Raw genomic sequence first — 25,103 nt, 5'->3', positions numbered from 1 at the left:
AGGCTCCACTATTCCTCTGAGCGGTTTGTTGAGCTCGAGAGCGGTTGCAAAAACTCGTAAAAAGCTTGCATATGTCAGTGAAGTCGTTGATTCAGAGAATGGTTGAAATGAAAACATTTCTGGAGTGACTGTGGATGTGCCTTGTGTCGCTTTCGTATCTCAAAAAATCTAATGTACGGTGAGGAGGAGGGTGGAGGTTGAGCTAGTGCTTCTGGGGGTGGGAATAGAAAGCGGAACCAAACCCCCGTTTGTGGTGACGGTGGTGGTGGAACAAAGCGCGCGGAGGAATCATTGCTTCCAGTGCTGTCAGAGACGGAGATCGCCGTTGTCCTGTTTTCTGCATAATAGATTCTCATCTCAACTGCGGCAAACTAACAAACACTGACAAGACAGCTTGACGCTCGAAGGAATTTCGTCCCGGAGTCGTCGTGCGGGTCGTAGTCTTCCTTTCCCTGGGTCAGGCCCAGTCCGGGACCCGTGGCGCACGGGATTTGAAGCCGAACGTTCCCTCTCAACGGAGTCCCTCTCACCGCCGCCCAATGAAGTCCTTTCCCCGGGAACACCAGGCAACCAGGACATGTGGGCTAGCGCAGTGTGACAAATATAAACACTGTTGTATCATTAAGATTTATTTTAAATATTGCCCACCAGCGTGCCGGGGCACAGGACAGTGCAACAACAAAAAAAGCACAAAAAATCTCAAACGAACAAAGCATGGCATGGCTGTGACGAAGAAGCGGGATTGTTTTGATCGTGGAAAAGGGACAGTGGCGAGAGAGAAAGTGGAAGCGAATGAGACAACCGACCGGGAGTACGTCGACGATAACGACCCACAGGACGACAGGCAACTGCTGCTAAACGGGAACATAACAAAAACATTACATTCGTACTTATTTTAGTTTATTTCCTTTATTTATTTTATTTTCCGCACCGGGGAGGACGACAGGCTCTCTCCATGGTCGTGTGTGTGTGTTGTGTGGTGTGCGAGCGTGGTACGAGCAGAGACGGACAGAATCATCCTTGACTGAAACGTTGTCCATATGAATTTGACATTCTTTTATGATGATACAGAAAGACGATTCTCGGGCTCTAGCTCTAGCTCTGGAACAGTTGGTATGTGCGGTGTAGTGGGAAAAGAAATTTATGCTACCGACATTAGACGGACATAGATGGCTTGTGAGGCAATTGGCTGCGGTTGTACGTGTACGTGTACGAGCAAAGTCGGGACAGAAACAAACCCCACCAGGAAATCGTAGGTGTGGTGTAGGTTAACTCCACAGTTAACTTAACGGCCATGGGAGTGATAAACATGAGGTTCAAATAGGAAATCTAAATGAATTTATTGGTGTTATATGAACCAAGGAATACGGAAGAATGTGTTGTGATGTTAAATTAATTTTATTTTACTGAAGATCAATTAAAAGTATTGTAAAAAAGACAATTTAACTTCTTTTTGTGAAAACATAGCCACGAGAATTGTAAAACAATATTTTGGGAATAGATTTAAACCATTTCAATATAAATATTACATTATTGTCTATAAAAATTATGATAAATATAAAAAAATAGGTTTTGCCGTAGTAACGGCAGAGGTGGAATGCATTATTGAATAGCTTTTTACATTTGTTTACGTTTCTTTCTCTTATATTTGTCTTTTAGGATTATATTTATTGTATAAATGCAATGTAATAGCACTCTTTCCATGCAATTAACTTAATTATTTTTCATTTTCATTAAGAATTGTTTATAATTTGAAAATGATTTAAAATATGGACAATTTTTTTTACATTTGTAACTTGCCTAATACTTTTACTTATTTTTTAGGTTTTATCTAACAGCATTCAGTGGAACATTCATGCATAATTCCAAAATACTATTAATGTATAAGAGGCAAACAAAACGTCGACATAATTCAAATAAAATTATAATTAAGGCGTTTTCCCCTTAAATGAACAAATAATAACGAAGGTGTTCACTATTCTGAATAAATGTTTGCATATTGAATATTAAACGGGTATCACAATTGTGTTTCTGTCATACTTTGTTGCAGCTGAACGCAAATACAACATAAGTTAGGTGTGAAGATCGTTATCGTATTTCTTGATCGCACACAGATCATTCCATGTAACTGCAGGAAACATGTGAAGAACTTTGAGCTCTTTTCTAAATACGATGTAAATGAGAAGCGCCAATTTATTTCCCTTTATCGGGATTGCAGCCGGATTGCACCGGTGGAGCAGACACGATCGATTGGAAGCGTTCACAAAACGGAGAAACCGATCGGGTACGCTCTGCCGAATGCGATCGGTAGCCGGTGATAAGTTAATGAGTTGAGGACGGAATCATGTCTTTATTGCACTAGTTTATCGAGCGAACGAGATATCATCATCGATTGGAACCTAGCGATAACGACCACTGTAACGCGTAACTGTATTTAGCACATGCGCCCGTGCAGCTTGCTGCGCTAAAGTGGCGATGTTTGTCTCGGTTGCACCATGTGAAAGTGATATGATTTGATCTTGATTGGCATTGTCGGGGGCCGATCGGATAACGATCGGCCGAAGGTGTAATTGGATCAAGTCAGGAAAAGTATTTCAACAACTGATAGGTGAATGCTGATAAATTTAATTTTGTTTGCAGTGAGTGAGGGGAATTGAGGGATGATCGGAGGAAAAGGAAGGATAAAATGCAATAACTTTACACAACAAGCATTTTGGGTGATTTAATGTTTGATCCTTTGTAATTTTACATGATTCATAGGTGATGGATATATTTCAAGTAAACATTTACAAAGGTATAGAGGTAAAAGGTATAAAGATGATAAGAAAATCTTGAGAAGACCCTCCCAACGAATGAATAATGAATGGCTCAGCTGCTCGTTCCGTTGAACGCCTTTTTCCGCTTTAAAAAGGATTAACTCTTTACGCCTCTTAAATTAGGGGCAGCATTCTTAACGCTTTGCTTGCCTAATTAAGGCACAACGTTATGCAGTCAGCTGACACATTACAAGCTTGTTAACAATAAGGGAAGGCATTTAATCATCTGTCAACTCGAACAGCAAAACACGAAGCAGCACAACCGGGTAGAATTCGCATCAACCTTGATGTGCATCATAATACGTCAGAAATTAGCATTATGAAGTCCTATTGTGGTGCTGTTAAACGATAAAAGGGGGAGGGGAGAAGAAAAAAAGCATAAACTGAGGCTGTAAACTGGCCACCGCACTCCCCGATTGCCGTTAAATTGGTCGGCCGTAAGTGAGTGAGTGAATGAGTGAGAGCAAATTTATGCAACAAAGCAGATCGCAAACGTGTCTCAAAGGTACACGGGGAGCATGATAGATGTGTTGATTTTGGAACAATGTTTTGCATTCCGAAACAATACCACCTCACCCGGGTACGGCGACGGTTCGGTAGCGCATAGAGCGTGGCTTCTAAACGGGGCTTACAGCAAAACATCTCCCGGTGTCAGTGAGCATTTACAGAGTCAGTCCCCGCGTGTTCCGGGCAAGCTCAATCCACCCGTGCAGTAGCGTTGGAAAAAAGCGTATTCTAAGCCTGTCAGCCAGTGGAGGGAAAGAAAACGGTCACCTTCCTTCCATCCTCACTGCAAGCACAAGTACGTCTGTGCAGGGCATTGTCATTCTAGCTGAGGTCCTTTTTCGCCGTGCGCTTCGGAGCGGGACGCGAAACCGAGTCCGTGTGCTATCTTTGACACGCTAAACAAATTACATTAGAGTGCCGAGAAGTCACGCGGACTGAAGACTGGGGAGGGCAACAAAAACACACTGCAAGCCGCCGCTGTGTTGTCTGTCTGTGGATTGGCCAGGAGAAAATTGGTCGTCCACGTCCACCACTACTGCTGCTGGTAGTTTACATCCGAGTCGGAGAAAAGTTAAGACAGGGAGGATGCCGGGCAACTCTATAAAAGGCCCGTCATCAAGAGCGTCGTTGTTGCTGCCGTTGTGAGCGACGTGAGGTTTCGCTAGGTAGGGCTTGATAGGGACATGGATGGATGTGGCCATAGGAACATCGTCACGGCACGGAACACGGATTTCTCGCACACACTGTCTCTCACTCTATCTCTTTGTCTCTTGCAAGACTTCAACGGTTGCGGCGACATCGACGACATTGACAACGACGAGCCCGAAGTGCCCTCTGCACTACGCCCAGGGACGGGGCTTGGTATGCCCTCCGGCAAAGGGGAACTGGATGCTTGAACAACTGGACGAAGGCGAGAGAGAGAGAGAGAAATTTACATTTTGACAAATGACAAGCAAGATGCAAATCCTAATGATACAGTTAGCCCTTGACAATCTGTCAATTAATCGTGCTCAATTTACTGTCTGCCGCTTGAAGCAAGCCAGCCAGCGATACAAGCCCGCGAACCAGCGCATATGCATGTACAGGTAATTTCGGGATGGGAAAACACTTTCGTTTTGAGCTGGGGTTTTTCCTTTATTCATAAAGTGAGCTATGTTGTGGATTGTTCTGTCCAGAAGGTTCAAGGTTTCTCATGTCTTTAGTAAGGGTTTTTTGGAAGGGAATATTGTTGCATTGTTTGTTACTCCTTTCTACTAGACAGTGAATTTGTTTTTAAATAACAGGTCAAGATTGGGCAGTAAAAAACACACACACCAAATGAGCTTCCATATAGCACCAAACAGTCTATAAATCACGCTCATTTTTTTTTTGCTCCTCTGTTATTGTCATCTCGCGACGAGAGATCGGGAGGCGAACCTGCTCGTGCATACATATATCAAGAAGCAGAAATTAATTTCCATCCCAGATCTCCGAACCGATGGTGGCCACCTCTTTCATCACGCAAACCAGACGCAAAAAGGCAATTATTAGATAGAAGACGAACGCGCGACGTGGGAAATTGATCCGGTCGAACGAGGCCCCCTCCAAAAATGAGCCCGGAATGAATGAATGCTTTCTATTAAGTCAACCATCCCTGTTCAGCATAAAGATAATCAAAAAAGACGAGCGGCCAGGCACGATGAACGAAAATTTGACAAGAGAAACCGCCGGCTCTATCCTCAGCCAAAACCCTAGAAAACCAAATGACAAAATAAAGACTGAGACCCTTGCCGTTCTGCTGCCGCTGCCCCGCCGTGCCGTGCTGGCGTCTATCGCGCGCCGCTGGTCACCTTAATTAAATATTAACCGGTCAGGCCTTAATCAAAAATCCATCTCCATGCCAGTAAATCCTGATACCGGGAGCGAATGCCGCTAGCAAAGGCCTCGGTGAATGGAAGGCACCGCTGGAACAGAATCAAAGATGAGGCAAAGACTTTTCAGAAAAATTATCGCATATGTTTGCCTATATGAGCCACTCCTCCCTCCCTCTCCTTCTTTTGCCCTTTGGACACATATTCAAATCTTTCACGGGATGGAACTGGTCCCGAAAGTGGAAAGACGATACGCGGTCGTTCGCAGACGACATTTTCGGGTAGGACGAATTTTTGAGACAAAAAACTGAATGAAGTGGAGTGGTTTACTGGTGACAAACCTTCAACCCGCTCATAAATCACGGGATATTATTTCCTGTTCGAAATTGATAAACCACCACTCGCTGGTTTGGCCCCGTTACTCCTTTCGGCGTTGGGACCGCCATTGGGAAGGACGGACGAACGGACGGACGAAGATAACTTGCTGCTCTCAAAACTCGCGCTATCACGACTGTTACGGGGCACACGATATTATATCGAGCGCCACGTTTATCATTCATTAAAATGTGATCAGACCACTCTATGGCCACTATCCTAAAGGGGTTGCTGTTGTTGTTGTGTGTGTTGTTGTGGCTGCTTTGGATCGATCCTCCGACACACGATTGATGTGGCGACTACGGGAAATTGGGAGCCTCGCTGCGATAATCAACACAACCTTCCATCCGTCCAAAGTGGAAGATCGACAAACGAAAAAAAAAAAAAAGGTGAATAAATATAAATCTGAGAAACGGACAAGAATGCCTCCGCTTCATCAAGCGAACGAGCAATGAAGACAAGGACAGAAAACAACGGCCCCGGAAAGCAACGAAACATCCAGGCTTGCCTTGCTGGTGCCTCATTTTTGTATATCATAAGCGAGATCAATTTTCCCCGCTGTGTTGAGGAATTATGCTCTCACAACTGAAGTGGCTCATTAATATCTTATTTGCATACACCTTTGAGTGTGTGTGTGTGTGTGCACGGTGTTCGCTGCATATATCATGCCGCCGTGGCATTCGGGTTTGTGATCTTCTTAGAATTCTGATTTGGTGAAATATGCTGTAGCATTGCTCTGAGGGGGGTGATCGTAAGGCGTCGGTGTTGAGATGCTTTTGAAATGTCTTGCGATGAAATAGTTCTTGTGGTTGGAGTCAAGCTGTATGTGAAATGTTGTTTTTATTTCTAATGACACTTAAACTCTTAACAGAATAGCAGAATTTATTTCAAGATTTCGCTTTAACATAGCCAAATATGCGCATTTTTAGCTGACTTTGCTTCTCAGATCTGTGTGAATTAGTGATGGGTAAAGTTGGCATAAATCCGGAGTCGACTCCGATCCGACTCCGATAAATTCGGAATCGACTCCGGAAGGTAGATCCGCCCTGCATTATTCGGAGTCGTTTGAAATCGCCCGGAATCACCAGGAGTCGTCCGGAGTCGTTCGGGTTCGTTCGGAGTCGTTCGGGTTCGTCCGGAGTCGTTCGGAGTCGGAGTCGTCCGGAGTCGTTCGGAGTCGTTGGGAGTCGTTCGGAGTTGTTCGGAGTCGTTCGGAATCTTTCGAAGTCTTCGGAGCCGTCCAGAGTCTTCTGGATTCATCCGATATTGGCTACAGACGGAGTCATCTGGAAACGTATGGAGTCGGCCGAGGTTGGCCTTCGAAACAAAGGCCTGTATAAGAAGTGCACGCGCAAAGTGAAAGACAAAAAAAACAACTAAAGGAAATGTCTGATCACTAGCACACAGACTCCTGTTGACTCCGAACGACTCTGAACAACTCCGAACGACTCCGGACGACTCCGAACGACTCCGGACGACTCCGACTCCGAACGACTACGACTCCGAACGACTCCGACTCCGAACGACTCCGAACGACTCTGAATGACTCCGAATCCGGGCGGATCTAGTGGTTCCATTTTGCCGTTCTCGGAATCGAACTTACGAACTAGTTGGAGTCGGATCGGAGTCGTGGGTGCGCTCCAGAGAGCACATCACTAGTGTGAATATCTCTTCAACACGTGCTTCCGTCATAACTTATCCTTTGCAAATGAAAAAAAGGAATCTTTTTCTATGTACTAGCACGAAATAATTCATTCCAAATGAATATCTCCCAAGACTAGGATTTTCATTATTATAATCAACCACCCCCGAACCACTTCCCTCTGAGGAATCTCTATTCTTTCTCCAGCATCGTCCCTAATATTTGCCAATGTTTGCCCCGAAGCAGATACATGTTACTGAGCGTGGGTTTGTATGTGTTTCGCTTTGATCAAAACCAGTCGAATTGTTTTTAGTGATTCGGCTTTTCATTAACTCTCTCGTATGTTATTCGCGTCTTCTTTTCGGGTGGTTTTTGTTTCACCAAAAAAACAAGGACAACAGCGTGGCGGCATATGCCACGCGGTGACTTTACAATGGTGCAAATGGTGTGTACTCATAAATATATGTACCAAACCGCGCCCGTGGTACAAGTCAGGAAGCTTTATCTCCTATTGAAAAGGTTTGCAAACGACACCTGCCACAAGCCGAGCGGGCCAGCGCCAAGGCGACTGCCGCCGGTTTGTACCGGTTTGTGTTTGTCTAGGTTATTGAATTTTTTCGATACACTTTTTGTTCGTTTTGTTTCGAGAGAGCGCGCGCGCGCTAAATCTGCTTGGTTCAGGAAGCGTACGCTTACAATACCATTCCCTCGCACTCTTACGGGCCACAAATGATCACAGGAAGTTGTACGTGTGTCTGCGGGCATTGATTTCACCCCTAGTCTGCTATTAAATTAATTTAGGGCGTACATGTACATGGGAAGAGAATAACGGAGGGCAGGATAGGACATTAAACTCGTTAGAAGGATACATTAGACGTAGCATACAACTCTTTTGCCGTTTCCAATCAATGAAGAGTTGTTTTAAAGGATGTCCTGAGATGACTGAAGAAGTCCTTTTTTGGCCTAAAAGATCATTTCACACATCACTAGTGTGGCTTTCTTCATCATTTAATTAACTTGGTTTAAGTAATTTTACGTCCACTTTTCACCGACAAATAATTTTGAGCCTCAATCCAATCATTCCTTACGCTTCCTTTGCAACCGAGAACAACAAACGCCAGCCCGATGCATGAAATATTATATTCCACTTTAATCTCACCGCAACAACCATCGTACCACGACGTCATACGTGGCTGTATGGGCGCTGTTTCCGCACCTTGTTCAACAAAAGGACCGCACCCCGCACAGGATGTCGCGACGGTGCCGGGAGGTAAGCGGATTGACGGATGCGATCTGACAGTGACGTGTTTATTCTCCCTTCGCAAAAGGTTTTTTCCTCCACTTTCCTTCTCATCTGCTCTCTGCGCTCTTCCTCCCTTGCGCTGGTGACGAGCATTATCTGCCCCTCCCGGTGCCGGTCGGTGTAAACGGGGGAACTCACTAATAGCCATCAATCGGTTTCCGGCTGGATTTGACTTCCATTCCAAACAGTGAAGCATCATCACTCAGCCCGTCCTAGCTCTATCTCTCACAGTTGTTGAGCTCTCTGGTTGGAGCCGAGAGTCGAGTGAAAGACGCTTTTCCCCTGTAGGATAAGGAAGTTGTGGGAGAACTTCATACGCGTATGCCGTGGGATGTCGGGTGTGATGGGTGCATGAGCTAAGCCGCCTAAGGCTTATGTCATCGACAATCAGTTTCCCTTAACCTATCACGCCACCCCTCGCAGGATCTGTCTGATGTGAGCAAGTGAGCTGATGGAAGCATGTCTGAGACGAATGGCAGGTCGACGAAGACGAAGCAAATGTCACACATACATGGTGGCCAAATAATGTACAGTGTTAGAGAATAGATTCAAATTTGTGAAATGAATTGAGCATTATAATAAGAATGCTTTCTTGAAGTGTTGCCTTCAGAAGCGAATTGATTAGTGAAGATCTTAAACTAGTGTGTATGATCCAGTAAAAAATCATCAAAACATGACATCCTTCAAGTGGTATGATTTTGTGTACAACTGTACACTCTAATCAAGACACACATACACAGCCAGCAGCACTGGATAATGGTGTAGATTAACCGAGCTCCATTGATTCCTCGTGTTGCGTTCGTGCCGGCGCGCAAAGATGTCCCTGCTGTCAGCGTCACTACCAGTGACGCTGTCTGCCCCCTTCCCCACCCTCCCAGTCCCACCACACACACACACACACACACACACACACACACACACACACACACACACACACACACACACACACCCATACTAGGATGTCCCTAGTCAAATCATCAAACGAACGATGCTCGCGCACACGACACGAATCCCCTCGCTTTACGGTCGGCGGTGTACAAGACCGGTGGCCAGCGTGGCGAATGAATTTGATGTTGATATAAATTAAATAGGGTTGAAGGAGACGGCGCCGATCTCTCTTGCCTTGTTCCTATGCGTGACATTTGAATCACATTTCAATCAATTCGGGCAGGTTCATGCTTTGGCGAGGTGAAGCATTCGAATTTGGCGGATTGCGGAATATAGGCGAGTGAGAGAGTGAATCCGATGTATGGGATGTATGTGCGTACCTTGGGGGAAATCATCGGCGACAAGTTGTTCGGTTGAATGCACGTTGAGGTTTGATGGTTTTGATGTGTCTGGAATTGAGAGTGAGAACAAGAAAATGGGTTTGAAAAAGTGTATTTTTTAAATATTTCCTATAAGACATATTTTGAGCGTTTCTTCTAAAAACAAATACTGATTTTGTGTAAGTTAAAATTCCACTGTTATACACAGTCAACATAATTCTTTTGTAATTTGGTGCTGTTGTTTATGTTGCGCCGTAAATTAAGTCCCGAGGCGCATCGGCGAGGCAGCAAGAAACAGCTGGGGCCCGTTAGTTCCTTCCCAAACGAGCATTCAAAAGCGCACCACCGTTCGCCACAGTGCCTTTCGCGGTCGGGCTAGTTATTTGCTCATTTGGTGCGCACGGTCTTTTTTTTATGTTTTCCCATGTGTTTCTCTCTCTCCCAGTGTACAGGTGTGAGGAAAGTGGATTTTGCATTGCCTCCCCCGGCCTGGTTTGCAATGGTGACAATCCCGCTTGTCCAGGCCTGTCGATTGGTGTCCGTTACCGTGCGCTTTGCCCGTGAATGGCAGTGGCGTTGCTTCAGTGTATCAATCGACCTCGAGAACCCTTCAAATGCGTGAGCGGCCCTTCGACTGGCCAGTTGCCAGCCCGCGCTGTGACAAGACATGTGCGCTGGTTAATTATCATAAAAACACATGAAAACGACACTTCATTCCATCTCGTTAATTATCAGAAGTCTCGTTTTGCTCTCGATGACAAATTGTGATAACGGCCAGTTCCGGGGGCGTGACACGGGACCCCGGGATGAGCCGGCAGGGTCGATGCACAAATAAAGCGAGCGAGGTCGGGAGCGGGACCGGGTTGGCTCATTTTCCGAGCTGCCACAACATAAACCGGACAGCGCGTTTCATATCAAAGTGCATAAATAAAATGAGAAAAATGGAAAACCATGTTCGATTGGATAGGAGGAGCGGGGCGGAACACACAATTGGAAAAATAATAAAAATGCATCGATCGGCAAAAGGTTGGGAACTGGGGTTGGAGAGAAAGCAATGAAACACTTGGCGGTAGCAGCAGCAGCAGCAGCAGAAGCATCGAATGCATACACATGTTCCCGGCATCTGCACAAAAAAAAAGAAGGAAAACAGCACAACAGTGCAATTGGGCCGCTGTATCATATCAGCCTGATTTCGCACCGCGGAAAACACATGGCTTTCTCGTCGCGTTTGTGCGGGCATGGCTCATTAAAGTCGCCAAATCAATTAGATAAATAATCTACATATCATTAATTAAATTTCATGCCGTCTGAATCGGGGATTCCTGCGAGTGTAATTGAAACATCAATTTAATGTGTATAATTTATAGCACTTTGATATGCGGTAGCAATCAAAACATGATATTGTGCCTTCCCCCTTCTACCTTTCGGATAAGCAATAACACATGTCCCCGCGGAAAAGCGTGTGGGAAAGTGTGTAATGAAGCTTTCTTTTTTATTGCCACTACTGTATAATTTGAACTGCGCCACAAAGAAGCTCATTAGCGATACAGTTCTCGTTATTTATCGATTTTGTATTAATGAAGAAGCAAAAGTGTGTGACAGACCCCTGGGGCAGCACACAGCAATCGTTTGACAGCATGGTAACCAAGCCTCGCTCAGGAACTTTTCTTCATCACAGTAGCCACCGCATTCTGCCGCAGCTCTCGTGGGGAGTATTTCACGCAATGAGTAAAGCAACGGATGACATTACCGTCAAGGGTGGATTCTTTGAAGATGAAGATTTTCAGGAAATTTTCGGATTCGACGATCAGGAAGCATGGGACAGGTTAAGATCCTTTCAGAATACAACGGAACTATTTCTTAGGTAAGATAAAAAGCAACAGAGCTTCAATAGCAAATTGTTTTGTTATTACATCTCCTTGGTAAACAGTAATCAATTGCAGAGCGAACTTGGCATTGCTCTCGGGAAGAATGTGACCGACGAACATCCGTGGAAGGCGGTCAAGAAGGAAGCTCTGCAGAAATGCCTCACCAAAGGCTTGCTGGCGGCTGTCCCGAAGGTAGAAGAATCACTACGATTGCTCGCACCTGACTCCTTCGTGCTAGTAGAATACATTCCGGATCAGTCATCCCAGCAAGAGGACGCGTTCCTGCTGTACTCCGATGCGGCAGAAATTAACGAGGCAAGTGAAATCGTACGCAAGCTGGAGCTTCTGGAACGGTTAAAACTGGAGCTGCTTACGCTGAAGCGCCCGAGACGCAAATGGAGCACCGATGGCGCTGTGGAGCAGGAAATAGCAAAGGAGAAGCGAGCACGGGACGACCCCAGCGTGGCAACGGAGGCACAAAGTGTCCTCCCGATACGACGGATCAATCAAACGCTGTCGTTACGCAGCGCGCCCAGTGTACGCGATGGGTACGTGGAGCTGCTCCCGTGCAAGTGGAAACCGATCAACATCCCGCGAAGAATAACGGATCGGGGGACGCAAGTGCGCCCACCGGCATACAGCCGAAGTCTTCAAACCGAGCCCGCCTTCCCGTCGCACGCCGCCACCCAGTACCTGCTCGATGTGGCCGGCAGTAAGACAGATCCGTCGCTGATTCCACCGACCTGGCTGGAGCACGCCACCGAGCGCCTGGCGGGCGAGGCTCAGTTTAACCTGATTGAGCTGTACCGGAACGAGTACGACTGTATTTCGCCGGCGCGTGTGCCCGCTTATCGGACGCCGCAGATCGACGAGGTGCTGTCGTTTATGAACCGCGCGCTGTGCGGCGGGCGCACCGTTCGCACGCTGGACTGGCATCCGGAGCTGTCGGGGTGCTTTGTCGCGTCGTATACCTTCGAGACGCCGGCAAAGCACGCTAACAAGCAGCACAATCAATCGGATCAGCCGGCCGGGGCGGATGCTCTCGGGCGGATGACGTTTGAAAAATGCACCGTACTGCTGTGGAGCTTCGAGGACAGCTTGGAGCCGGCGCTGGAGCTGAAAACGATTCGCGAAGTGACGGCTGTCGCGTTCTGCCCGTACGACGGCGAGCTGCTCGTGGGCGGACTCGCGAACGGGCAGATTGTTTTGTGGGATTTGGGCGGCGAGCTGGAGCGCGTTGAGCAGGCGAAAAGGGACGCCCGGGGGGCGAGTGAGTATCGCAAACAGGCGCGCCATCTGATGGATTACCCTGCGGTGGAGCGCATCGATCGGGAGGTGAATCCTGCTGCGGTGAGCTCTCTGGAGCATTCGTCACGTGCTGCCATTACGTGTGTCAAATGGTTGCCGCGGAATTATTACTGCACCAGCACCGGGCACTTGAAGTCACACGCGGACAAGCTTTACCGGTTCATGATGACGACGGCGCTCGATGGGAGCGTGTGCTTTTGGGATCTTGAGTTTACGATGCCCGCGCTGCAGAAGCTGATTGCGGCGAGCAAGACCGCCCAGCAGGCCGACCGGACGATGTACCAGCGCGTGAACAATCTGTTCTTTCCTACGTTCAAGCTGGTTTGCGAACTGCCCATCCTGTCGGTGGTCATCGACGAAGCGGTGTATCTGTCGATGCCGCAGGAAACGGTGACGGAGCTTACGGTGCGCGTCAAACACCAGCAACAACCGGTGCCGGTGCGGTGTGAAATGCTGCTGAAGGTTGGATCATACACGGGTCAGCTGATTGAGGGCTCCTGGGAGGGGTACGATTTTGAGCAGGGTGCGCTGGTAAACGATGAGCCGGTGAAGGTACAGCACGTGTTTGGGCAGATCCACAATGGGCCAGTTTTGGCGCTGGAACGCAATCCACACTGCCGCAGTGTGTTTCTCTCGATCGGAGGCAATGTACTTGCGATTTGGGCTGAGGACGACAAGAGTTCGCCCGTGTTTTGGCGCAAGAAAGCCGAAATGATTACAGCGTGCCGTTGGAGTTTGGACCGCGTGTCGGTGTTTTTCATCGGGCTGAGCAATGGTGACTTTGAAATATGGGACATGAGCTGTGAGTAAGGGTGAACGATCTTCAAAGATTGTAAAAAATAATCAAATTGTATGCTTTTTTTGCCATTTTTGCAGTGAAAACATTCCGTGCGACTGTTTGCTTGAATCTCGGCTCGGAAGCACTTACCACCATCTCGCAACACCGCTTGGCAAGCGCCCGCAACTGCCTGGCCGTTGCGGATCATAATGCAAACATTCGTATTTTCAAGCTAGCCCCGACCTTCGTCAACCCCCTGCCGGATGAGGTAGAAACATTCCAGCGCATGATGAGCCATGAGCTTACGCGCAAAACGAACCAAGCAACCTGGGTGAAGGGTTACTACGACCGCAATGGCGCTACGATTGAGGCGAAAATTCAAGCTGAAATTGATGCGCGCGAAAACAGACTCCAGCAGGAAGCGAAATGCGTGACAGCGAACGCACCGGACACTGGCACGGATACGGCCCGGTTGAAGAAATTGCAGGAGCTTGAAAAGCGCATGCCACTGAGCGAACGGTTGGAGCAGAAGTATCAAGCAAGACACTTTCAAACGCTGCTGAGGAAGCTCATGGCTCGGCGCAACGTAAGCCCGGAGCGTATGGCCCGCCAGATGCGCCCGGAGGTGGAGCGGCGCAAGTACAATGCGGAAAAGCGGGAAGCGATCGCAGCAAACATTGCCCTGGCAGCGGCTGACTTTGCCGGTGCGCACAAACTGCTGCGACCGGCGGAGAAGGAGGATGCCGCCGTCTTGATGGATGAGAGTGTGGATCGGGCTGAGTTGGTTAGCAAACATGGCACTGATATTGCAGACTATAGGCGCGCTGAATCGGATGCTCAGGATGTGCTGCGAGCGCACTATCTGCCCGAGATGGAGAGTTTTATTGAAGTGCTGACGAAGGGTCGCGAACGGCGGGATAAGGTTTGCATCAGCGTTGGCACGAATATGGAACATTTGGTGAGTTATGAAAACAAGCGCATGTTGCGGCGGATGGGAGTTGCTCCCAGAACGCGGTTGGAAGATTTGAAACCGTGGAGTGTTGAGGAAATAGCAGACGAAGCAACTGCCCAAGAGGGAACCAATGAGGGAGAGAAGTCCAACGATTTGTAACTGTAACACGTTAATTGCTGCAAATACATTTTCTTAAAATATTTTGATTGTTCAAGTCGATCGTGTCCATTACTCAATGTTGACGAAACCGAGACGAACGGCCATTACGCTCATCAAATGCGCCACAAGATACGAAAATCCTCCTCCCGCGGGTGCGTGATTTCGTTGTTGTGTTGCTGTAACGTAAATTTAGCCGCCCGGAATGCACAACACATCACCAAGAATAAACCACCACGAAACAGTGAGCCAGATAGGGCGTGAGGGTGCGAATGAAAAATTGAAATATTTTTTGATGAATGATGCACGGTAGCATACCGACATGGCCACATCAAATTAAGTGAGAGTAAAATACACCCCGTGTGCAACCCAGCGCACCATGATTTGTGGTGGGTTTTTTTTTCGTTGTTTGTGTTGGATTCTAATGTTTTTCACGGACAGAATTGTGGCCGTGGCGTGATGTAGCCGTGGCGTGATGTGGCCAAACGGTGTTTAAAAAGTGTTCATCATCAATGGGGTGTGGTGGGGCAGTGATGCGAAGGGGGCAGTTTGGAGCGGGTGATACATGGCTGACATGTATTTTTGTCGTTGGTTTCGGGGCAGTGAAAGATTCGTAGCGTTTAAACGGTGACAGCCACACGAAGTGAAGCTGTTTGCAGACAGCAGCAAATGAAGAGCGCCCAGGGAGGTGGATATTCTTATTCTTGCCGGTGATGGGCAGCAGTCGTACCGTTGGTCAATATTTTTGGAAGTTTATTTTTTCGCCCTTTGGGGCGGTTGAGTGGGTTGTTTTTATTGCTTTTAGCTCGAGAATGGGTATTTTGGTGGTTGGATTATTGGAAAAAACACCCTAAAAATTACATTATTGTCATTGCATTTTAAGAAAAAGTTATGAGAGACTAGAAAGTTTATTGTAATTTATAAACTTTCATATTAGTTTTAAAAACTGAAGGAGATTATATTACTTCAAGACACATTTCGTATGTTTTGGTTCTGCAAGAGAAATCCTTATTTTGAAGGAATGTTTCGCAATCTTTCTTCCAGGCAACATGCACTCAGCGAAAGACTTTCATCAAAGTAACCTTGGAGGCTTCATTTGCACCATCTCTCCGTGCTGCTGGCATTGTAGTGTCGAGCTCTTCAACATACAGACAAGCAAGCCCGCAAAAGATGTCCAGCAACACGAACAGCACGAATGGGAAGCCGGCCGGCCGCAGCGAGCGTCGCAATAGACAGCGCGCCAAGGACTTTCACCATCGCTACCTAGCGCTGTGCCGCTCGAAGAACTTCCATCCGTTGCCGGAAATAGTGAAAACTAAAAAGAAGAATCAATCCTTCCTGGACGTGTACGGTGATCGGTTCAAGTGCTACGATTGGCAGCTGATCACGGACGCGCTGCGGGAGGACAATTCCTTGAACAATGTGGCGCTGCGTTTGCGAAAAACCTACACGGAAGGTAACGACGTGTGGCGAGATGTAGTATGTTGTAGTTCTTTCATAAAAAATTGGGAATTCCTTTGCGTTTGAAACACAGGTACGGATGGATTAGTGCCTCACATCGCTCACGAAGGGAATGGTGCGGAAAAACCCCCACTGATAGACAAACGCACCTTCAAGCAGCTGGTGGAAACGCTGGCGACCTTTCTGCGCACCAACAAGGTGGTGGAGCACTTCACGATCGAAGGCTTCCCGTTGGCAGGTGTACGGCTGTGTACGCTTATAACGGTAGGTCCGGAATCGGGCCGTGATTGATGGCTGGTTAGTGAATGTTGCGATTAACTATCTTCCTTCTCTTTCTCGGTGTCTCCAGGGGCTGTCGCAAAACACTTCCCTGACCGAGCTGAACCTTGCCCGCTGCTCGATCGGCGACGAAGGCTGTAAAGCGCTGTGCGCCGAGATAAAGTTTCTGCCCAACCTGCAGCTCCTAAATCTGACCGCGTGCCAGCTGACCGTTAAAGGGTGCCAGGCCGTGGCGGACGTGATCAAGTTTCAGAAGATGCAGCGCTACGCCACGAGCTGGGAGCAGTCGCTGCGGTACGGTGACATTAAGGAGGATAAGCTAATGGGTTTGCGATATCTGTACCTGAGCCACAACCCGGCGATCGGCGACTACGGTTTGCTCGAGCTAACCGACGTCTTGAAGGACGATGCCTGGGTGCGGCAGATACACGTGTGCAACTGCGGGCTGACCGATGTGGCGGCCCAGTTTCTTACGGAATGTTTGAACATGAACGCGTCGATCGAAAAGTTCGACATACGCGATAATATCAAAATCTCCAACGAAGCCTGCCACGAGATACTGGTGAAGTTGGGGGCGAACGTGGACGATGATGGTTCCGACACGGCGTCGGCCTCGAAGAAGAGCCCGAAGACGCTGGCGAGCCTCAGGTGAGATGTGAGGGGTTGGTTGTACACTGTTGTTGAGGTTGGTTGTACTCTACACTGAAGCATTGTTGAGTGTTTGTTTTCTTGATGGTTTAGGGAACACTGCGAGTTCCTGGAGATGCAGCTTGACTCGGAGCGCAATCGAAATAGTCAGTTGGAGTCAACGGTGGAACAGTTGCACCTACAAATCGGAGACTACGCAGTACAGATGAACGAGCTCCAGCGGGAACTGGGTGCACTTGTGAAATCGTATGTATTTAATTGTTATTATTCTAGAAATTCCAATAACATTAACTCTGTTTAACATCTAGCCGCAATGAACTGTTGGAAAGGTTGAAAAAGCTGGAGAACAAAACCTCCAAAAAGAAGGGAGCTGGATGCAGTTTGCGAAGGACACACAGTGATGCGATGGCATCGGTCAATCACGAAGCAATCGAAACGCTTATGGTGGCCACCACCTCCAAGTCGGAAGCTGTTGTCAAAAAGGACCACCATACCCGGGAGCCACAGCAAGGTGGCAGCAACCTTCCATCGGTAGGTCGCATCATTGAACGATCCATTGGAGACTGTGGCGCTGGTGGTGGTGAGCACGAGATGCCGTTGTTGATGGATCCCATTTCGGAGAAGTTTTAAATCGTGTGGCTTGTATCATCGCCAAAGTGTCAAAATTGTCACCAATGTGTGCGTTTTTTCCTTCTAGAAAGTATGTTTCGCTACTCCATTAACACCAAATGCCAACAAGTTTGTGTTATCATTGCATCATTCGTGTCCTGATTTCATTCCATTCATAATTCATCCCCCGGTTTGATGCCATGTGCTAACGATTATACACCCTGAACAAGCTTGTTTTATAAGCATTCCCCCAATTTGATCCTTGTACCGAAAACACACACACCAGCAGTAGTTGTTGATGTTTATCCTAATCGCTTAAACGCTTGTTTGTTTGCTACAAAAAGCCGAAGCAACAGGAGTCATGGCTTGCTCTCTTGCACGCAGTTTGCACCGTGAGTAACTTGCATACGCAAACAGATTGACGATGATACATGATGCGTCATGCGTGTGTGTGTGTGTGCGTACGCCATGCCATCCATCGGTGGCTGCTATTTAGTAGCGCTGTCCGCATCCGGAGCATCTAGGCTGGCCGTCAGTCAGTTGGTCTCTTTATCGTCGAGCTGATTCATACGCCCCGAGTTTTTTTTGGTGTTGTTGCGTATGCGATCCGTCGTCTACGTTCGCCTAGTGGTAAACCTCCACTATCGCAACTCGTCAGTCACTCGTGTGCTGCTATGGCACTGGCGGTGCACTTTTTTGCTGCACTGCTTTGCATTTTCCATTCCATTTGCCCTAGCATTCGTTCGCAAGGTACGCAAAGGTAGTACGACCACGGCGAGGACTTGCTGGCATGCTGGCTTTGAGTGTGCATGGCCCTGAGTAGCTTTATACTCGCTCTCTCCATCTGTGCATCATCCACTCCAGTGTGTGTGTGTGCGCTATGCAAACGCAGGACCTGCAACACGTCGCTAATTTTTGCGTTTGCTGCTCGCTCTCTCTCTACGGCTTTGGATCGTGGCCAGACCACGATGCATAGTTGCATACGGCGTGCCAAACCGGGCAAGAACCACAAGCATTCGTCACGCCGGCAGCCGTCGCTCTGTGCAGTCATGCACACCTTCCCACCCTCGTATTGCGGACGAATGTCGGATTCGTCACGGTGCGGTATTTATGACGGACACACGGACACGGGGTGCGAAAAGGTGCAAAAAACGGGCAAAACCGTTTAAGCGAAGAAGGGTGCGTATCCCCATATCCACGACTCCAGGACTTGTCTGTTTGTTTTTCCGCGTCAACATGACACCTGAGTGTTTGGTTTCGAGCAGCCACGTACGCAACGACGTTGCGGGTGCCAGGAGAAAATAGAGGTTTGCGCCTACGCGTTTGTCTTTTGGGTGGTCTGCATCATACACTGCAAGGTGCATACGCGGGTGGCTACGGCATCATGGCTTATGCAAACATTGGTGCTAAACTACTCGGTCGGTGAAGAGAGATGATGATGCTCTTGCAAATGACGAGCAAGGATGCGTGGTTGCACGTTTCGGTTAGGGTGTTGGTAGGGAGGGGCAACTGGAGGTATGACTGGTTGGTGATGGCGTGGCCAAGAGCACACACACGCACGCATGATAATCGTTCGCAACGAGCGCAAAAGTAATGCAACGGGCCGTGGTGGGTGACCTTCACAAAATGGGAAAATAATGAACCGAACTGCAACAGGACAGTGCTGAACGTAACAAAGATACACGCGTGCTAGATGAAACGATGCTAACGGTTTTAGGCGTGAGTATTAGTTAATGATTGGTAGGAGAAACGTGACAGTGTAACGTTCAGCAGCATTCTCTTAGGAGCACATTCTGTGCAGTAAGAACTAGGATTCTCAAAGGCTCACCCACCTTTGTGGCTATTTTTTTTGACCTCACCAGCACTGTTCTAAATCTCACTCACTCACCGGTATGTTTTGTGGTTACACGCGACTTGTCCCTTGTACATTGTCTGTGGTCATTTGTGCTGACAGGATATAAAGCACAAACGTTTACCTTGTGTGTAGGTACAATAACTGCTAAACCTGCCCACACCCCGGTTGGTGAGTCGTCTGTGCAGTGTGTCCCCGTTGTTCCCGTTGGACAGGTTGGGCAAAAATCAACAAATCATTTTGAGTTATGCCACGCTTGATATGGTTCCGGTTTTATGCGACGATGCAATACACCATCCAGTGGCAAGGCATGGTTGGGGAATGTTGGGACTATGACACCGCGTTGAAGAGCTCGATTGGATTTCGATGGATGGGGAAGGGCGTGTGTGTGTGTGTGTTATAAGAATACACACAGCAGAGCCGTGCCGAGCCGTGCCGTGGCACGTAAATCCTAGCGTGCAATTGAAGGATTGAGTGACTTAACCGCAGACAGACGCGATAGATTTGCGTCTACCCTGTGCGGTCAGTCACTCTCTCTCTCTCTCTTCCTCTCCCCCTCAGTGTGTCTCTGTGAAGGGGGGCCGAGTGGCATCCATCATTCGCGACAATGGCTCTGCATCCATCAGTGCGCGATGGTCACTTCATTGTGCGATTTTGCTGTTCCGGGCAAGCCGCGCAACTACATTTACAAGTACACACAAGGCACACGCACCGTCCCAAGGGATGCTGTGCGTGCGGCGGACATCTGCGGATCGCTGTGCAGTGGGCACGGTACACGAAAATATCAAACAAATGAATGATGGATTATTCATTACATGCCATGAATACATGGCATTCGCCCCGCTCGGTACCATATGGAGATAAAATGGTCAACACAATCACGAGCACGGGTTTTTTCTTCTTCCTCGTTTGGTCAATCCAGCGAGATGGATTTACTATGCAAACATTACAACCGCTAGCCATTATATTGGGCTTGTTTGTAGGTGTGTATATTTTGATTTATTTAGAGTGTTACATTGTTTTGTAAGAGCTGGCATGAAATGTTTGAACGATTACTGTTTTTGTAGTTTTTTTTTCATTTTATTCCTATTCCATATTGTAGCAAGGTCAAAATGTACATGGTTTAATTTTATCGACTTATGTTAATATCATCATAATTTGGTTTTAAACTTAACATTTTTTACAACATTTTGTATTCGTGGTAATATTGCTTCAAAATATTCAATCTATCATGTTTTGTTAAAAAAAAATTGTTTAAAATTTCGTTGTTTAGTTTTTGTTTGTAGATTTGTAGATTTTTTGTAAATTCTTATTATTTTTTTATTATTACTATTATTATAATTATTATTATTATTATTTTTGTTATTTTAATTATCATTATTATTATTATAATTTTTTTATTATTTTTTTATCACGAATATTGTTTTATTTATATTTTCATTATATTTATTATTAATTTTATTATTATTATTATAATTATTATTATTATTATTATTATTATTATTATTATTATTATTATTATTATTATTTTTATTAATATTATTATTATCATTATTATTGTTATTTTTATTATTATTATTATTATTATTATTATTATTATTATTATTAGTATTATTTTCATTTTTATTATTGTTATTAGAACTCTTAGAACTCTTTTTTGCTCATTTTTTTTTTTGAACCTTATGTTGTGGTTTTATATAATTTTAATTTTTTTTTGTTTTACTTATTTTTTAAATTTATACATCTTCTTTATTTTAGTTTTGATTCTCAACATACAGCATAATTGTAATGGAATAAATGTACATTCCTAATTAGCTATCTTAAAACCATTTATTTTTCCACTGTATCCCAAATGTATCATTTAAAACAATTTTGTGCCAAACAAAAAACGATCCAATTTATTCATTGGCCACCTGTTTTACCGGGAAACCCCAAGCAAAAGCTTGATCGTGAATCCAATTTATTTTGATCTCGTCAATTTTCATCGCTCGTTAAACTGATTCATGCTGTCTCTAAAAAAAAACAAAAGTTGCACTGTTTGTTGTGTGCATATCATTGTAGTGTGCTTTCGTAGTTTTTTGTTGTTCGTTTGATGAAATTTTCGTTTGTTTTTTCATTGCACCCTTTGAGACCATGCACCGCTTGCTGTGGTATTGGTTTGCCACATTTTGTTTTGCTTAAATAACGTAACCGGTGGACCACCGAAAACGGTGCATCAGGTGCATAGGTTAATTGAGTCTATCACATTCCATCAATAATAACAGGCATACGGCGCCGCGATTCACCTCTCTTACGCTCACTCTTCGCTCTCTTCGAGCCAACCAACAGCTTCTGTGTAAATATACCTTCAGGGGAATCATTTTTTGTTGTTGTTGTTCCGCTATCATGCTGGTTTTCCACTTGATCCACCAATTTCCCAGTGAAAGGAAAAAAAAGAAAAAAAAAAAGAGAACGGATAGTAAACGTAACCAAGGCAAATTTGTTGATTCTTTCCAGAGCGTGAAAGAAATTGGGCACCCACAGCACAGGGTGCATAGTGAAAGAGTGATGTGCAAAAAAATGTCAAACAAGAAGGCAAATTTGACGCAGAAAAAAACAGGAGCATCGAACGCTGGTACCATTTCATGATGGGCCATCAGTGTCGATGTTGTGTCAGCGTTGCTCACCTTTTGCTATCAATGTTCTAGCAGGTAAGGTGAGAGTTTCACCTATGGCAGGAAGTAGCAAAAATCATAAACGAGAAAACGATCGACAACATGACACCAATCAGTTGTAGTATGATTTGCAAAGAGTGTTATCGTTTTTTCATGGTCTTATTGTGGGTGAACAGTTGTTGGTGTCGATTTGAAGAATTATTTGTTTGTTTAATTTGTTTAAGCTTTAAGTTATTTGTCATTAAAAAAATCATTTCGTTATCCATTTAGTTTAGTTTAACCTTTAAGTTTAATAGTTAAAATCTGAACATTAGGTATCCAAATTGGGTTTATTGTGTTGGATATTGGATTTCAAATTTATCCGCATTGAACAACATGTTAGAAATAACTAACTATTAAAATTAAATTTTCAATATCTGAAGATCTGAAATGTTGCGATGCAATTATGGATGAATTTTCACGATGAAATCATGGATGAATTTTAATGCAGGGGATGGATACAAATTATGTTTAATTTAATATTTATTTGCAGAAAATGTTTCACATTGTTGAAAAATATCTTCCATAAACCGTTTTTTAATAATTATGTGAGATAATATAAAAAAACAGTTTTGTATTGTCACTTGCAACACGATCACTAAATACACTTTTTCCATTTTCGTTGATCATATCTTTATTGTTAATTTTATTCATTATCTTCTTAATATTGTTTCAAACTAACGTTTATGATTGAAATGCATTTCAATTCCATTTGATAATGTAAATACACTTTACATTATTTCAACTGTCAACTGTTACCAACAGAAACAGAGAAAAAAACAGTATCATTTTCTTCACCAAAGCGTAGCGCGTCTGCACCAAAGTCCTGCGCACCGAACATGTGTTAATTTGAGCATTTTTGATTTCAAGATTAATTTGATTTATGTGTTATTTTTATCTGTGTGCATTAAAATGATATTGATTAAATGTCCGCGTTGAAATTTTCGGTGAATCCGTAATTGCTGCTGTCACACTGCTGTTGTATTCGTTTGTGCTGCAAACCCCCTGCCCATCCTCCGAACCGGGGCCAGCACCTAGTCCAGTAGTCCGAGCGTCCGAGGTGTGTTCGATGATGCCAGCATTTGGGCTGTCGGACGGCTGTCCCTCCCGGGCAAACCGGGCGTGTTGTGCGTGGGACTGCCTGCGTGACTGCAAACGGGTGTATGCAATTCCGAACGACAGGTGTACCTCGTCCCAATCCGGCGGGCATGGTGCAGGGGCGTTCTAGGGATGGGTTGCGAGCGGTTCTATCGAAGCCGATAGAATCGGGAGCGCTGTGATTGAATGTGTACATTAAAAATTTTAATTCATTGTCCGGTGATCCCTGGCTGCCCACGGATGGGCAGTGAACGATCACGCTCGGTCTGGATGGGGGGGGGAGGCTTGGGTGCGCCTATAATTTAAAACTGGTAGCTTATCAGCTTTTATGCAATTCATACGCATGTGTCTGTGTGTGTGTGTGTGTCGTGCGTTTCTGGATCGATTTTGGGGTGGCTTTTTTGACAATATATTTTACGCTACGCTGCATACTGATCGGTGAGCGTACAGATTCATTATAAAGTTGAAATGCCTGTACGTACCACACGTTTTCTGACAGGGGGAGGGGGAGGACATGGTAGTAATGGCGAGTGGGAATTGGGAATGGGGACACGTACGAAGTAAAGCGCTCGTCTCTCCTGTCCCGAAAACTGATGATACCCAATGAACTGTCGATCGCTATTTGATACGTTAAATTATGGGCGGTTGGATGCGTAAAATCATTCCCCAACGAATCATTAATTGTGATACAGCTTCTGTTCCGGCTTGGCATTATGCTTGCTTGAGCTTCGTTGGTGGTTGGAAGTGGTGAGGCGGTGTGCTGAGCCTGTCCCGGGGTCAAAATGTCACGTTTTAATGTGTGATAATTTATTTGCACGAAGCAGTTCGGAAATCGATTAGGAAGTGTTAATGCAGTGTACGCCAAACTTACAGGCGTGAGAATGATTGGGCCACATTTTCTGCAAGCTAATTTGCAGGCAGTAATAGCTACACGGAAGTAATGAAGGACATTTTCAATGGAAAGGTAATACTTTTTTAAGAATTTTATCAAAAATACTTCAAGAGAAAGGTTTTATACGATTTTTTCTAAAATGTGTGTGGTTTTTGGGGAAGCTCTCTCTCTCACCTCCCCATAGTGGACCATTAATCTTGTCCAAGAAAGCGTGAAGTCATCAGGCGAGGGCTGTGAAAGTGAGAACTCTTCACTTGCTGTCGTACGGTACGGGAAAGGTACATGAAAGCTGGGGCAAGAGAGAGGCAAGATATATTGGTACATGGTTAGCAATATTGAGGCGAAACCCGGTGACGATGCTGTCACGTCCGTTTGGCTTTGCCGAGATGCATTCCAGGATTGACAAATTGTGATTTACACCGCTGATCTCAGGGAGAGTGTGCACGTCATGCTCATGGGCAATACATGTACACTAAGACTCCCCCAAACGGAAAAGTCTCAGCACGGCCAATCTGCCAAGTAGGAGGTAGGTAGGTGTTTTATGGGTGATAAATAAACCATCGCGCGGCACTATACGGTTTATTCATCGTTCACATATTTTACATTATTTATAAACACAGCAGAAACACTCACTCACTCACTCGCAGCATTCTTTCATGTGACAAATTGATGGTCAAGCGTCGCGACATGATGGATGAGTGGACATTGCCGGGCGCTTTTCACACGAACGAATTACGCACCGAGACCG

The 25,103-nt window shown here is 45.8% G+C and overlaps 3 protein-coding genes across 3 annotated transcripts in view; 2 read left to right on the top strand and 1 right to left on the bottom strand.

Annotated features, from left to right (window-relative positions):
- LOC120900316 (protein tiptop) overlaps window positions 1-25,103 on the bottom strand; it is a 174,060-nt gene that overhangs the window by 64,673 nt on the left and 84,284 nt on the right. The window contains exon 3 of the mRNA XM_040307141.1: window positions 9,762-9,830. Coding sequence (XP_040163075.1) covers window positions 9,762-9,830 — 69 coding nt within the window. The remainder of the gene's footprint in view (window positions 1-9,761; window positions 9,831-25,103) is intronic.
- LOC120900317 (dynein intermediate chain 3, axonemal-like) lies at window positions 11,453-14,881 on the top strand. Its single transcript, XM_040307143.1, has 3 exons — window positions 11,453-11,625; window positions 11,692-13,739; window positions 13,814-14,881. Exons 1-3 carry the CDS (start codon window positions 11,486-11,488, stop codon window positions 14,824-14,826), a joined length of 3,201 nt encoding a protein of 1,066 aa, XP_040163077.1. The 5' UTR covers window positions 11,453-11,485; the 3' UTR covers window positions 14,827-14,881.
- LOC120900318 (protein Cep78 homolog) lies at window positions 15,909-17,967 on the top strand. The gene is made up of 5 exons (XM_040307144.1): window positions 15,909-16,279; window positions 16,358-16,548; window positions 16,634-17,211; window positions 17,305-17,457; window positions 17,520-17,967. Exons 1-5 carry the CDS (start codon window positions 15,994-15,996, stop codon window positions 17,839-17,841), a joined length of 1,530 nt encoding a protein of 509 aa, XP_040163078.1. The 5' UTR covers window positions 15,909-15,993; the 3' UTR covers window positions 17,842-17,967.

This window comes from Anopheles arabiensis, chromosome 3 (genome assembly GCF_016920715.1).
Source record: "Anopheles arabiensis isolate DONGOLA chromosome 3, AaraD3, whole genome shotgun sequence".
NCBI lineage: Eukaryota > Metazoa > Arthropoda > Insecta > Diptera > Culicidae > Anopheles > Anopheles arabiensis.
This window is presented reverse-complemented; position numbering and strand designations above follow the sequence as displayed.

Bases quoted from the DNA above. Each gene is read 5' to 3' on its own strand.
- LOC120900318 (XM_040307144.1), top strand. From the start codon at position 15,994: ATGTCCAGCAACACGAACAGCACGAATGGGAAGCCGGCCGGCCGCAGC. The intron at 16,549-16,633 runs GTAGGTCCGGAA...CGGTGTCTCCAG, and splicing joins GGCTGTGTACGCTTATAACG to GGGCTGTCGCAAAACACTTC. The intron at 17,458-17,519 runs GTATGTATTTAA...TTTAACATCTAG, and splicing joins CTGGGTGCACTTGTGAAATC to CCGCAATGAACTGTTGGAAA.
- LOC120900317 (XM_040307143.1), top strand. From the start codon at position 11,486: ATGAGTAAAGCAACGGATGACATTACCGTCAAGGGTGGATTCTTTGAA. The intron at 11,626-11,691 runs GTAAGATAAAAA...CTTGGTAAACAG, and splicing joins ACAACGGAACTATTTCTTAG to TAATCAATTGCAGAGCGAAC. The intron at 13,740-13,813 runs GTGAGTAAGGGT...CCATTTTTGCAG, and splicing joins TGAAATATGGGACATGAGCT to TGAAAACATTCCGTGCGACT.